The 16,898-nt window shown below is 29.9% G+C and overlaps 1 protein-coding gene across 4 annotated transcripts in view; it reads right to left on the reverse strand.

Annotated features, from left to right (window-relative positions):
- Positions 1 to 15,351, reverse strand: part of mmd (mind-meld) — a 453,937-nt gene extending 438,586 nt beyond the window's left edge. For all 4 annotated transcript variants that reach the window (XM_065508492.1, XM_065508493.1, XM_065508490.1 and 1 more), the window contains exon 1: positions 13,443 to 15,351. In XM_065508492.1, coding sequence (XP_065364564.1) covers positions 13,443 to 13,512 — 70 coding nt within the window. In that variant the 5' untranslated portion in view covers positions 13,513 to 15,351. The remainder of the gene's footprint in view (positions 1 to 13,442) is intronic.
- Positions 15,352 to 16,898: the final 1,547 nt, after the last annotated feature.

Consider the following 16,898-nt stretch of genomic DNA (forward strand, 5'->3'; position numbering starts at 1 on the left):
GGAAGGTTGATTTAAACATAAAGACGGACATGGCTATATCGATTCCGCTATTTATGACGACCCAGAATATACATATATACCTTGTGGAGTCGCAAATGAAAAATGTTGAAATTATAAACGGAATGACTTAAAGTTATATAACCCTTGCCACTCATGGTGAAGGGTTAAAAATGCTTGTTCCTAGTGCAAAATACATAGAAATAACATATGTGTGGAAAACCACACACCAGGGCAACCAACGTCATTTTTATTATATATCTTGTTTGTATAAATTTATACGTTTTCTGTGGTCAATTAATTTCATGAACATAGCCTAATAAATTCTTTTAAAAGTTTATAAAAAAAAATTTATTTTGTGTGGTTTTCCACACAAGGGCGAGATGAGAGTTTAAGCAGTGCACAAATATAATATGAATAAAAACTACAATGTTTTGTCTCATTTTAGTAAAATTGCAGTAAAATGTAACACTGGTTAATAAATTTAGTACAATATTGAAAATTATATTCATCATCCCTGTGACAGAATGGGAAAATCTAACTCATTACACAAACATATCGGTTAAATAATTCGTCTTACAACTTTTTGCTAGAAACAGCATATTTGACGACAAAAAATACAAAATACATAGAAATTATATATGTGTGAAAAACCACACGACAGGGAAAGTAACGCCACTTTCTAAATATCTTGTTTGTATGAATACGTTTTCTAAGGTCAATTAATTTCATGAACATGGTCTAAAAAATTCTTTTAAAAGTTTATAATAAAATATACGTTCTGTGTGGTTTTCCACACAAAGGCGAGATGAGAATTACATCATCCAACAAATATAATATGAATAATAAATACAAAATTTTGTCTCATTTTAGTAAAATTGCAGTAAAAAGTTACACTTATTAGCGAATTTAGTACACCCAGATAAAAATCAACTTAAAATCAATAAAAACCATATTGAATAAATAAGAAACATTAACGAAACTCAATTAGTGTTGAATTTTTTTTATTTCAATATGGAAAAATATTAATTTAATTTAAGTTGAAAATTATTGATTTATCGTATTGTAATATTGTTTTAATTTTCTATTATAATGAACATTATTGAATTAATATTACGCCTTCTTGTTTTTAAGTTGCAGTTTTTCCCTTAGTGTATAATATTGAAAATTATATTCATTACAGAATTGGAAAAATCTAAAACATCACACAAACATATCAGTTAAATAATTCAGCTTATAACTTTATGCTGGAAACAGCATATTTGACGACAACAAATTCTAGTGCTAAATACATAGAAATTACATATGTGTGGAAAACCACACACCAGGGTAAACAAGGTCACTTTCTAAATATCTTGTTTGTATAAATTAATTCTTTAATATCATGAACATGGCCTAATATCTTCTTTTAATAGTTTATAAAAAAAAAATTCTTTCTGTGTGGTTTTCCACACAAGGGATATATGACAGTTAAAGCATCTAACAAATATAATATGAATAATAAATACAAACGTTTTTTTTTTTCATTTTAGTAAAATTGTTGTAAAAAGTTACATTTGTTACTGAATTTAGCACAAGTACATTTAGCACTGTTACATAATTTCACAACTCTCAAATAACTATTATTCTTAAGAAATTATAATTTCGTTAAGCAAACTACAAATTTGATTTCTGTTTCCAAAACCATTTATTTACACACCTTGTGCAGTCTAAATAATAGCAGGAACAGTTGCTGGAATAAAATCCAAAAAATAATATTTCTTAAATATACAATAATTGGAGGAAAAATTCTACAGAATTTACAGAAATATAGCAATAGAACTAATTGCATAACAAAGTTTACACAGTTGTTTTTAGATAATTATATTTTATTCGCAATGAAACTGGCTGCCATGCCTGCCTCTCATCCAGTATTTATGCTAACAATCAGCTAAAATAAATCCCATTAAAATAGTATTTTCCTTAAATTTTTTTTTTCTCAAAATTTAACCACAAAATTATTTGAAAACATGTAGCTACCTCCTCCTGCCGCTTTCCACTTTCCACAGAGTGGTGTTGTGTGTCTATAAAGAGGAAAAACAACAAGCAGCGAAACTACTACTATGTGTAATAAAAATATTTTTATAGCACGAATGAGATTTTACAATCTCTAAAAAATATTTCAAATGTACATGACATCGTCAGCGTCAGCGTGTGATAGTCAGGCGTCGTTGTTGTGGTTGTAAATGTCGCTTAACTCTCTAATGCATGTTTGAGTGTTGGTTATGTATGTTATGTTTCTCTCTCTGTGTGTGTGTGTATGTTTGTTTGTTGTATTAGGGGTTTTAGGTTGTAGCTGGATGTGTGGGGAAGTTGTTTGAACATGTGATCGTCTAACAAATCCTTGTTGTATTCCTCAAATGTGGTAAAATAAAAAAAAATATTTTTTGGAAACCGAAAAGAATAAAAAAAAAAATAGACAATATCCAAAAATATAAAATAGAATAACGGACGTGCTTTGATAACAAACACTGGAGTATTGTCAGCCATTAAAACACCAAACAACTTTGCCCAGCGACTTAAAACACAAATGTCTTCTGAAAAATTGTATAAAAGAGGGTAAATATTGTGTGATAATAATTTATATTGTTAAGTTTTACGTTGAAAAGAATTAACAGAATTTTGTTTAAGCAAAAGCTTTAAACTAATTTTGTATAGAATTGAACAACTTGTAAAAATAAAAATTTCGGTAAAGAAAATTATTTTTATACATGTTTTAAATGGCCAAACAAAGTTTTAAGTTCTCCAGGATTTCGAAATTCGCTTTATATTGGATTTTGTATGTGGTCGAAGTTCCTATTTTTAATAGATACAAATACCTAAAGTATGTCTGTTCTTTTTTTAGAAATCAGTTTTTCATCAACACAGGATATAGCCTAAAAATGTCTTAAGTCCAAGGATATTTTCCATTGTCCAAAGATTTTCCTTAAATACGAGTCATTTCATGATTAAACACGATATAATTGAAATATCTTAACAATTGCGACATGTATTTTGCGCAAAAGGTTTACATGGACAGCCTGCCAGACGGACGGACATCGTTTAATCGACTCAGAAAGTGAAAGTTAGACCAATATTTTTGGGCGTTACAAAGATCTGCACAAGCGAATAATACCCTCCCCACTATGGTGGTGTAGGGTATAATTAATGAATATAAAAATAATAATAATTTTAAACTGTTCTTATATTAAATTTGAACTTTGAACCGTGATAAAAGACAAAGTTTAAAATGTTTGAGCAATTTGAAATTTGGTATGACTTTAAATAATCTGTTTACCAACCAAGTGTTAACAAATTTGGAACTGTTAAGGTCCGATGTCTTCTCGAAAATGTTTGTTTCATCCCTAATGCTTAGTAATAATTGTACATACATTTGATTTTATACTTTACTATTCCAAGCTAAATTCTCACAAATGATTTTTTTTATAACAACATTATTATTATTTTTCTCCATTTCTTTTTTGCTGACTAAAGACAAATGTCATATTTGATGCTGTGAGAGAATTGTGTTAAATGCTGATGTTACTGCAATTGAATACGAGGAGTGCAATAAAAAAAAATTAAAAGAAAATTTAGATTACTATACATATTTACAATTTTATTACAGCTATACAAAACACAAAAATAAATGTTTAATTTATGTTGATTTTTTTGGAATTTAACCATCAATCATATATTTCTAACACACTTGCTCTGCTGCACCCTTAGTCCCTGGAAACTTTAATTGCAACCCTCGCACATTCACACATATCCGTTCTAGTTGATAATTTGTGGAACACAGTGTACGTAACTAAAGTATGGGTACATATGATTATCTAGCTGTCTGCATACACTTGCAGCCAGGCAACCATCCAACCAACGAAGCATCCATCTATGAACTAGGGTTTAGACTAGATTCGCATACATGCAATTTTTTCTCCAGCTGACTATATGACTGTCAGCAAATGACTAGCTAACTGAGCTGGCACACACACGCTCTGCCATGTCTCACATAGACTTTTTAACACATCAACAAAAGACATTTTGAAATACCATAGAATTTCAGACAGTTGTCAGTCAGTCAGGTTTTTTTCTTCTTCTTCATACTCTAGCAAATGTGATGAATTCATACATTTACTGGCGAACAAATAGACTGACAGAGAGACAGACAGACAGTTTTACATTTTGTCTTCTTTTAATCATTGTTAGCGTTTGCTATATTTCTTTGATATACTGACATACACACATCTGCATATTTATTTTGAAAAAACACCATTTTAGTTTTCATTTTTCTTCCGTTTTTTGTTTTTTTTTGGCAAGAAGAACAAAAACCATAAAGAGAGGAAAAAACAATCCTGTTGAAGAAAAAATTGCTCGTGGACATTTTTCTGGTTCGTGATGACAACACAACGAACACTTGCCTTTTCATCAATTTTATGTTGCTGTTGCTATTTTGCTCAACAAATATGTATGCATGCAGTTTTTATATGTTGCACACAACAAAAAAAAAAATAAAAAATCAAACACCCACTCATAGAATATGCAGCAAACGTGCATAAATGCATATGCGTCCGCAATACCCATACATACACTGATATTCTCATATGTACATTAAGCTGGTCCTTATTTGGCCATTATGAGATTTTGAGGTCTAAAATTCTTCTCTGTCATCTAAGGATTATATGCTGAAAATTTGGATTTTCTTGTTTTAAGTTAAAGTCGCAATATTTAAAAAATTTAATGTTGAAAAAATCCAATTAAAAATAGTTTTAGCAAATTTTCGAAAATCGCAAAAGTGTAAAATTACGGCCACCCTAATGTTCATGTAAACCTTGTGTAATAGTAGTTGAGCAGAGAGTGTAACTGTATGTGTGTATGTTTGCATATATGCTAGATTATGCACTGTTGCTTTTGGTTGTTACATCAGCTGCCTTAAGGTTGTGTTTCTATGGAGATGGGCCAAAGCATATCACTAGCTGCTCCTGGTTGCTGCATGTTGTTGGGAATGATGATATGTTGTCATTTTTGCTATGGAATACATTCGTAGGTGTACTGGGAGAAAAAATACTGCTTAAATTACTTTAACAAGAATTTGGTTTGAGCAAATTTGTTGTTGATTTAATTATTGGCAGTCATTAGAACTCTAAATTATTTCAGAGATATTACAGTTTTCAGAAGAAGCAACGAAAACGTTTACTTTAATATTGTTTTCAATTTCATCTATATCAATTCCGAATCAATTCTTTTTAAACGACTTCTGTAAGTCCTTATTATCAATGGTTTGATCATAGTCATTCCATCTTACTAGTTTTTTTTAGTGGCATCAAGCTAATGACTTATTTATCGCTCTACTTGTAAGTGATCTTTATTAGCATTATAAGCTGTTATTTGTATGTTCTTGCTAGTATGTGTCCATTATAAACAATTAATGTTCAGTGTTACATATTCATCCAAGATTTGAAATCGATTGGACAATAGCAGAAGAGCACAAAGTTATTGATTTTGGTGGAGCCTGTTGCTTAGAGTGTCCCAAAGTTTTTTTTTTATATATATAAAACTAGAGTTAAATATGAAATTTTGCGAAATGAAGACTTGCGATTTAGTTTTGTGGTGCGTTTACAAGGGGAAAAAATGCAATTTTTTAAGTTTTTGTGGAAATTTTGCCATTAAATAATTACTTTTGCAATTTAATTTAAAATAATCGAAATGTGTACTTAATTGCCATTCTAATAAGATATAAAACATAAAAATTGGTCAAAAACTGTTAAAGTTATTAAAAAATCGCCAGGCCATTAACGTGTCTTAGGCCACTAGAACAAGAAATGTAGGAACAAAATGAACATATTTTGAGAAATATTAAAATAAAAGCTTATTTTTACTTAAAATATATCCATATTTACTTGTATATGAGTTTTTGCCTTCGTAGGATACCGTTAACCTATTCGCAGGTATGACCAACAAAATAAATTTTTTTTAACGGCAGTTTCAAAACTCCATTTTCAAATTTTTAAAAATTTTGTTAAACAAATTTCAGAATTTTTTAATCATCACATTGGAATTTATTGCGAACATAATAGGGAATAAAAATATGAAAAAAGTATAACAATACCTCCTATAGTTTTCCCATACCTGAGATTTGAATTTTGCGATTTTCGAGAAAAAACTAATTTTTTGGCCATATTTTGGCGAATGTGCCGAATTTCCTTACTGTTATAAACTTTAAGTAAAGCATATTCAGAATATTATAGTCCATGCAATTTTAAATATAGTCTGAAAGTTTTACTGAAATCGGAAAACGCCAACCCTAAAACCAAGAAGGTCAAAGGTCAATTTTTTCAATATTTGGAATTTCTCATGGAAAACTTGCGAAATGTTATATGTTTTTGGAATTTTGATGAAACAGTGTTGCTTAAAGTATTTTGATTCACTGCAAATAGTATTTTATCTATTTTAACTCTCGATGTTGTGGAGTGAGATTAATTTGTTAAGTATATAAAAATTAAATAACTTGAAAAATGCACTGGCCTATACGAATTACTTTTTGGCTCCGTCTGTCTATGTTACAAATATTTTATTAAACAAGTCAGAATCTGCCTACTGTGAATATCTACAGTCTGAAGAAGATTCTAGAGAAGATGAAATTAACAGCTTTGCGATAAAGAAAACATTTAAAAACAAGGAAAAAAATTTTAAATTTTGGAATACTGCTATATCTAGTCCTAATAGGGAGAAATGCCATCACATCAGAGATCTTATGGTAGTGTAGATTGTAGTCTAGGATTGTCTCTTAGTCACTGTTATAAAATTTAATTCAATACTATTAGCATGTAAATAATTCGGTAAACAGCTACTGAAGTAATCACTTAGAGAGATAGTGAGGCAATGTATCATTGTAACCAGTGTTTGGTTGACTGATATTGTACCAGTCCATATTATCTCTTTGTAATCCATATATTTAACGGAGATAACTCTAAAACAGTTATTGACCCATTCAGTTTCGGGGGCAGGTACTTCATATGCTTGGGAATGCACACCTAACCTAATAAACACAAAAATGACATAAGATTTAAATACGTCGATTCTATTTAACATCTACGGTAATACATATAAAATTAAAAATATCTATTATGGGGAGATTCATTTATCATTTTTCACCGATCATGCATGACTGGCGTCACACACAATTTTATTCAGATTTATTTGAGAATTCATCATGGGAAGACTTTCACCACAAAAACGTTTCAAAATTATTCAGCTGTATTTCGAAAACCATGATATTAGAAATGTTATTCGTGCACATGTCGACCGTTCGATCGGACCTTTCAACTGATCGCGTGTCATATCACACCACTGGATTTTTATCCTACATTATTATAGTAAGTAACGTCCGAAAAAATAGTCTAACATCCACCAATAAGTCAACTCGGCCCATTATTTCATCTAGCTCCCATACAAATATCCTCCCGAAATAATACTTTTTGCCATAAATGTCTGATTTACGTAGATATCCCAAAAAATTTCTGCTAAAATAAGCTGTATATAAAAATAAATCACAATTATAAATTATGTGGGGATCAATTCATAACTAACCATAGCTCCAATCACTTTAACCCCCAGTAACACGAAGTCTGGTTATGTGTTAACTAATAGTTATAATGACAGTTTTCATAAAAAAATAATTTTAACCTACAGTATAACTATTAGTTAAGGCATAACCATGCTTCGTTTTAATGGGGGTAACGAGCATAAATGTCCTAAAAATATTTATATCCAAATAAAATTTTATATGGAAATAAATCACATGACCTAATTTCATGGTGATCAGTCTATAATTGATCAAATCCCCATACAAGGTCCACTTTCAAGAATCCTTTTAATAAGCATAAATTTAAAAAAAAAAATTTGGAATCCAAATAAAATAATAAGCCGGATTTCTGAAAATCAATCACGGAAAAAATTATTGAAATTTAAACAAAAAGTTTGTGCTCCTATATATACAGTGTAGTTTGTTATTTGATAGGGCTAGACCGACTATATTTTCCTACTTGTTTTCTTTATTATAATATGGAGTCAAATATCTTCGTCGATAAGCCAGGTACAATTCCGGATTTGAAAGCCAACATTACTTTATAATTCTTGAGGTGAAACGAATTATCGAAAATTTGACCCTTTCAATGGACTACATACAGTGTAAATTATCCTTCAAAAGTAAATATCTGTCGTAATAAAGATTTCGACTTCAATTATATTTTATGTGTTTAAGTAGTAATTTGAATTAGGGAAACTCTAAATTAATCACCCATAATATTCATTGCTCATTTACAGGTATTTTTAAAATATCAAAATAATACGTTGTATCAGAATTTTTTTTAAAATATTAACGAAAACTTAAAACGTCCTTTGATGTATGGACATCGAACTGCTCGAGAATCTGTATATAACTTGAAATTACATCAATGGTTTTTCTTTATGTGTAGAGGCATTTATGTAAATATATGTGCATATTTATGCATGTATTTAAATGCATATTCTCTATATTTATGATGCATTCTATGCTGTGCTGCATGTACTCATACAGACACACATGCAAACATATGTATGGATCTGTAAATATGTATGTATGTCTGTATATATGAGAATGTCTGTGATGCCACGAAAAATGAAATTTACATTTTGTTGCGAGTTATGGAGAAAACATTTTTTGTTTTAGTGTGGAAGAAGGAAAAAAAAACTACATGAAAAATTAAATAATAAAAAAAAATGTAGAGCAAACATTTGATGGAAGGATTTTGTTGTTTTCTATAGCTGTAAAAAATAACGCTTTAAACTGAAAGACACACACAAAGCATGTTTGAAAAATGAGTTTTAAAGAGTGGAAAATTAAAGCGCTTAAACAAGATAGATATATATTTTCTAGTGTATATGTACTTAGTTGAAATATGTAATATAAAGAATTTTATAATTTGTTGTAAGTATAAGAAAATAGCTTGACAACATACTAATTTAAGTTATGAATTTCAATATTTACTAGAGATAAATAAAAGAATCATGAATTTTTATCAATATTTTAAATATTATAAAAAGTGAGAGAAAAAATTTCGAAAAAAAAACTTTTAGTCCACTTCAATTTTGTTTTATTTTAAATCCAATCTATATTGATTTCAATTTTAATAAAGCCATAAGTTATAAAATATAAAAATAATCATAAAATAAAATGAAGTAGCCAGCCACTGCCAACTAAAATAAAACCCAAATACACAAGTATCCACATAAATATATCTCGGAGTGTGTCTGTACTAATATATGATGATCACCATAAATAAAATAAAAAAACGAAGTAACCTGATGTTAAATACAGCTGATAGTGTAACATAGAACAAAAATAAATTTATAACATAGTAGTAGCAGCAGCAGCCTGTATGAAACAGCAAGCAGACAGCACCTTTGCTTTATATTGAATATAAATATTGTGCAGAATGGATTTTTCTTCTTATTTCAATTTCTATAGCTTCTTTTTTTCTGTTTTCCTTCATATGTTCATATCCAGATGAGTATAAAATACGCCATAAACATTAAACTCCTATATGAAAAGGTGCTTTAGCAACGTTTATTTAAAGGCTAAAATAGTATAATAAATTCTGCCATCTATAAACTGTTGTTTGAATGATTGTATGTAGAGCTAAGAATGTTGAAGTGTATGGCTGCTGGTGGAATGAAGCAGAATGGAGTAGAGTTATACTTGGTATCTGTACAGATATACAGTTTTCGATAATAAATCAATATAAAAAAGTAAATATATTGAAAAAGACAACCTACCCCATATAACTTTAAAACTGCAATAAAGAAAGTTTAATGGTGGATCAGCAGTTATATTGAGAAATCTTTAGGTCTTAATTTATGTCAGTAGAAATAGTAGACTAAATACATATATGATCTCCATTGAAGAATTCGTGCACTTCTTAACGGAATCAAATTCTTCAAAATATATGAAAAGAAAATCCATTGTGCTTTAAATAATATAGTACATATTGTTACGAAAGTGCACTATCCATTTGAATTTAACGATTTGTAACGACTGCCTGCTACATTCATTATGTTTATAAACATGTTCATCAGTAGAAGCTTCTACTTATCAACAATGTTGATAGCACGCAGTTATTAGCATTGCTTGTAAGTGTGGCAACAATAAGTGTTTAAGCTGCTAATATTAACATTGAAGCTTCTAAAGGTTCTAGAATTCCAATATTATAGTCTTGTCCTTTAAGATCATGAAGCTACTGAAAGGAATATGGCGCTGTGTATATTCTTGTACATTACAAGTGTATTTTTAATTTGTGTGGATTAAAATAGAGTGACTGTTTAAATTGTAAGTCAATAAAAAGTTATTAAAAGTTATTAAAATTTTTAAACTACTAAACTGCTTTTTTTTTAAACTAAAAGCATCCGGTTTATTTAAAGGAAATAAACCACCGTTTTTAAAGTGTAAAAACGTAACAATATGTACACAAATTCCAAAATAATGTGGTTTTTTTTGTTAATAATTGCCACAGTTTATTTTATAATTTCGGTTAAGTACTCTAAAAGCCCTATTTATTATCATAAATAAAATATGCAAAAATCTTAATTTTGGACATTTTTGTCGCAATTACTTTGTAAAATTTTGAAAGTGGAAGTGGTCAACTTTCTTAATTATAATTTTGTTATGATAAGTATATTCTAAATATGTCTTTAAAACGATTTAAGTTATGATTTATAAATTTTTGTCATACAAGCTGTAAAAATGTAATAAAATATTGGGTGTATGACTTAAGAATGCGGAATTTAGAATAAATTATATATCATTTTGAAGGTTATTCTCACACAGTTATTGAACAAAGCTTTTTTTTGCTTCGAAAATGTCAAATTTAGTACCAACGAATCGTCATATGCGGGAAGTTTTGCTTTACTTCTTTAATTTGAAAAAATAGTGCCGCTGAAGCACACCAGTGCCTCACCAAAGCTTTTGCTGAATGTGTTCCATCGGTTTCAACATGCGAGAGATGGTTCGTGTGATTCAGAAGTGTTGATTTTGACACGGAAGACAAAGATCGCCCAGGCCAGCCAAAAAAGTTTGAAGGCATTACTCCATGAAGATTGTTGTCAAATTCAACAAGACCTTGCAAAATCATCAGGTAGCAATTTCAAAACGTTTGCGGTATTCACTAAAAAGCTGGGAAATCGTCCGAATTGAAGCTGAGAGACCTTGAAAAACGTTTTTGCATGTCCGAAATGCTGCTTGAATGCTATAAATGAAAATCATTTTTTGCACCGAATGATTACCTGCGATGAAAAATGAATACATTAATCCGATGCATAAGAGATCGTGAAACCCAACCAGACGAATCAAAACCAAGGCTAAATATGGTAAATCGCTAAGGTAAATCTCTGTATTTGGTGGGAGCTAAAGGCTCCTATCTATTATGAGCTACTGAATTCTACCCATAGAATCGCAGGGAACCTGTACCAAATGCAATTGATTCGTTTGAAGAGAGGATTTGCCGAAAAATGGCCAGGATATTTGGCCAGACATGCAACCCTAATATTCCATCATGACACCGCTCGGCCACATGTTGCAATACCTGTAAAAAACTATTTAGAAAGATGTGGTTAGGAAGTTATACCTCACCCGCCTTATACTCCAGATATTTCCCCGTCCGACTACCATTTCTTTCGATCGAAGCTGGGGTATGCTTCACTTCAAAACAGAGTATCCGCAAAAGATCAAAAGTTCTTTTGGCTCGGAATACGTATATTGCCAGAAAGATGGTAAAATGTCATAACTAACAATGGCCTAAACTTTGAATAAATTTATATTGTAAAACATGTTTCAAAATTAAAGCTAAAAATTTGAAAAACTTCCGTATTTTCAAGTCATACACCCAATATTTTCAAAGCAATGTTTATCTTTTAAATGTGTAAAACTTTGAGATATGAAGGATTATTAGCTTAAGATTTCGGATTCATAGTACTTTTTTTATGTACTACCTATGTGTGGCATTAATTTTTTCCGTTCGAAACCCAAAAGAAATACAAGCCATCTGAATTGAGTTTCTAAATTTTTGATTTTCCTCATATAACTTTTGCCATAAAGGATCATCAAATTAAGGTAACTGACTGTTTTATCGCAAAATTGTGAGCCTTCTTTTCGCTTAACGGTTTTGTTAATAAACAATATTGAAGTATGTATATGGAGTGAGACTAATCCACATAAGGCATTACAGACTCCATTTAATCGAGAAAAAATGCTCCATTGGGTGCGGAAATGCAACGTAAGGTCCTGGTGTCATCATCGGATCATCATCAGCGTTACGGTCAATGATCAATGATTTTTTGTTTGAAAATATGGATGACATTGATCCGATAAGCTAATAAATTGTAGTTAGCAGATGAGAGCTGAATAATTTATATCCTCGGATTGCATCCATTACCCATAATTAGACGTTAGCAGTAGCTAGTCTTAACTTATAGAGCCAAAGAATTCATCTCCTTGGATTGCATCCGTTGCATTTACTTTATAATAATAAGTCGTTAGCCAACCGAGAGTCGAAGCGTTTAGTTCGTCGAATGGTTTATCTCAAAGATACAAGACAGTTCGGTGGTAAAGAAGATTTCAAAAGAAGCACCTGGGAAGACTAAGCATACGCCGTATAGTACCAAAACCTGCATCACATTTATTTTGTACACAGAGAAAACAGATTAGTGATAGCAACCGAATTTGTTTCCAATCGATTGATTCGAATTTTTAGGTTCTTTCAGCAGAAAGTCAGTTTATAAAGAAGAATTTCGGTTTAAGCAACAAAACTTTTGATACCCCTTCCAAAATTTCGTAGCCACAACTGAATCATTCGATTGGCAACAAATTTTCTCTGTGTACAATTTCAAGTTCTATCAGGCTTAAAAACTCAGCTTTTATAAGAAAATTTAGAAATTTTTCCATGAATAAAATTTCTCTTAGTGTATTTCAATTATTGTAAAACAAAATACTTCTTTCAAATTACAATATTACTGCACAAAAATAGCTTTACACTAATTGCCCTCTCAACAGCTGTATTATCACATCATTGGAATAGAATTTATGGTCTCTTTTAAATAAATATTAAGTAAAGAAAACGTTTCGTTTCGTTAACACCAAATAATTAAGACAAACAAATGTTATTAAGCTCTCATGCACCCCCTACCCCACCCCAACACATTATTACAACATTAGTTATATAACGCAGGCAGATTGTAGGGTATTAAAGGGAGGCAACAATAATAGCCATCAATAAATTAAAATATCAAGTAATTTTACAGCCCTGCCACTAGCTAGTAGCTACTCTGAAATTTTATTTGAAATTTATTTATGTTTTGGAAAAGAATAAGAAGAAAATTTATTATTGTACACTTACCTCCAGCTGGTGCTACACAGTAGAATAAATGGGCAATCACAAGAGCCCTAAAAGGGACAGTTATTTGCATTGCGACGTTGAATTTATAACAGCTCCAACAACAACAACAACAATAGAGCAACGTATAAAACGATTTGATTTGAGTTATTTTTTGTTTTGTTTTTTTTTTAATTTTATTTCACTGTATGAATTTTGATGAAATACTTTTGCACAGTTGGGTAATAAATGGCTGTTATAAATATTTGTTTGTTTTTTTATATTTTTTTTTTTAATTCTTTGGTGGTTGTATTTATAATGATGGAGTTCAATTTGTGTTTTTTATATTTTTGGTAGTTGGTTTATATATTCTTCTGGTTTTCAGTTCAGTTGCCTAAGTAGGTGTGATTTTTGAACACGTTTTGGTTTTTGGAAGCAGACACAAACAACGTTTTGTTGTTAATTTTCTTGGTTTGAAGAAATAATGACGTTTTACTTCTACTTTTTTTTGGATTTTTGTTATTGATAGCAGAGTTTATATGATTTTGTTTCAAATAGAGTCTGTTGAAAGTATAAGAAGTTGAAAGTAGTAGTCGCAGTAGTAGAGTGTTTTAATTTCTTGTTTTCTTTTCTTTTGTTATAAATTTTAAAACTAAGTGCTATTTTAATGAAAGGGGTGGGTTTTTTTGTTAGATGAATTTCTTCTTACTCTCTTTTTTTTATTTTTTTTTGTAATGAAAATCTTTTGTTTAAGGTGTTGAAGCCTTAAGGATTTTGTTGCCTGCCAAGATTTAGAAGAAAGTTTTATATATATTATGTTTTTATAAGTTGAGCAGCTAAATGATGGTTGTTAGTGTTTTTAAAGTGCATTGTCTGGAAATTTACACAATACACCAACATTTTTATACAAGTGGCCATAAGTTTAAATATTTTTTCATAATTTTTCTAGTTTTTTTTTTAGTTTTTTCACTGTTTTGTTCTCTTAATAGTTGTTAGTTTTTTTATTCGTATAATATTGTAGTAGTAATAAGCTCACGTCTCTTTAGGATGTTTTAAACACACAAAAAACACTTTGATAGAGAGTCAAATTATTTTATCACTTGTAACCAGCAACAACAACAGTACCTTCATCAGCGACATTGTCGTCAGCATCTTTCTAACAATCACTATAACCAGTATGGACTACAACAACATGAAAAACAACTGTCGAAGACGACCATTAACAAGAACAACAACCACAACAGCAGGAGCAGGAGCAATCAATGAGTGTGTGTGTAATAAACAGAGTTGCATTTTTTATATGCTTAACGGCGCCATAAGTTTTAGTTTTTTTTTCTTTCTATTTTTTCGTTTCCTTTTCTTTAACACATACTCTGTCACTCAGTCACAAGCACACAGTCTTAGACACATTTATAAATAACCTACACTTTACACACGCTGACAAATACTTATGACTCTCTATCATAAACATAAAACGTTTTGTTTTCTTTGCTTTTTTATTTCACTTCTTTTTTTTGTTGGCTTTACACGTTTCCTATCTGGGGTTTCTTTCAACGCTTTGCTGCTATGTGTTGGTAGCAAGTTAGCAGCAGCTGTAGTTGTTTGAGTGAGAGTATTGCGCCGCGAACTTATGCTTTAAGGCTATAAGGGTGAATTTTCCTTTTCTTCTATTTATTTATTATATGTGTGTTAGTGGTAGTTTTAGTAATAGTAGTAGTGTAGTAGTAGTAGCAGTGGTAGTAGTAGTAACCAGTTGTAGTTTGTTGAATATGGTATGTGGCGGGCTTAAAAACTCAAGAGGGGGGAGAGCTGCTGATTTTTTTTTCTTTCTTTCTGTTATTTTGTTTTAAAAGTAAATAGTTGTAGAAACTTTTAAATTTTGTTTCATCACTACGTGCCACATCATTCTTAGCATCATTGTCAACGTTTTAAAGTAAATCTGTAAAGAGATGAAAAAAATAAAAATTTTATTTAGTTAAGTTTGTTAAATTCTTAAGTTTAAGTTGTTTACATAGAATTGAGCAAAATATGGTAAAAAAAGACAACATATTAATGGCAAAGGCATTTTTTGTTAAAACTTTAAGACTTTTTGGAATTTGTTTTTAATTTTATAATGAAAAAAATTAAATTTAAAAAAACTTGTTTACAATTTTACTTATAGATGCATTATTTCATAGTTTTGAGAGAAATTTTATTTCAATGTCATCCTCAAAAACCTGTTTGTTTGTAAACAAGTGGTTAAGCTTCAATCTCCGATGATGATAATATAACAACTGAAAATTAAACGTGCTACAGTGAAAACAAAAACTTGGAAAACGACCAAGCTTAGGTTGTTCCGAGAACATTACAAATTGTGTCAAAAATATTTTAGAAACACCCTCAAATTCAAAAGTTATTCTAAAAACAAAAGTTTTCAGTGAAGTTCGACCTGTAACTCAGTCAGTTTTTGTCCGACTTTAAATTGTTTAACGGGATTGGAAAGAAAACTGATTACGCTTTAAAAAGACTTGCATTTTTTGATTCATTTGTAAGTTATTAGTATTGTTTCTGTTAAGAATATCTAAAAAAACAAACTTCAATTTATCAATCTTTATTTCTTAAGCTTTATGTCAAAGGAATTTAAAAAAACTTAAAAAGGCGATTTCTCTCTAGTTTTTTGGGAAAAAAGTACTTTTTTATTTATAAGCTATCTTAAAAATCTCAAAGATGATGTATTAAGAATTTATACTTTTTGAAAAGCTAACTTAACATTAAATATTTTAAATGAAAATAAATTTAAAAATTCTTGATATGGAGTGGACCAGATCCATTCAAATAACGCCTATTTTTTATGTAAAATTAAAATTTAGGACAAAAATTCTTAAATCGCGTAGTCGATATCAAAATAAAGTAACCTATTTTAGATGGCCAAATATGTTCTTAATTATTTTGTAAAGGGTTTCGATAACCCCGCTCCTGGTTTGGATATGTTTTAGCAAAAAAACTAAAAAATCCCATTTTTTTTGGGAATTACTGATTATAAATTTCAAAATTTGTTTTTATTTTTCTATATCCAATAGAAAAGTCTATATAACTGTAAAATTTCATTAAAAACTATTAATAAATAAAAAAATTATTTTAATTTGAAAAATTTGTATCGTTGCAAAAACTCAATAAAAATCATTTTTTGTCATACCTACACAAAAAACAATGACTAAATGTAAGGGTAACACTGATTATCATAAAATTTGTTAACCTTTTGTCTATTTCTAACAAAATAAAAAAAAGATAATACAGAAATTCCAACAAACGAGTTAGATATTAGCATTTTTATGCTAACGGCAGCCATTCACCATGAACATACCCAGGTATGTTGCTGTTGACGTGCGTAAAGCAGTTCTGGTGTTAACATACAGGTTAACAAAACTCGATGAAATTTTCAACGTTTCTAAATTTCTCTTTCTAAATAACAAAGTGTGAAAAAACATCTCACGAGGTCAA

Source organism: Calliphora vicina, chromosome 4 (assembly GCF_958450345.1).
Source record: "Calliphora vicina chromosome 4, idCalVici1.1, whole genome shotgun sequence".
Classification (NCBI taxonomy): domain Eukaryota; kingdom Metazoa; phylum Arthropoda; class Insecta; order Diptera; family Calliphoridae; genus Calliphora; species Calliphora vicina.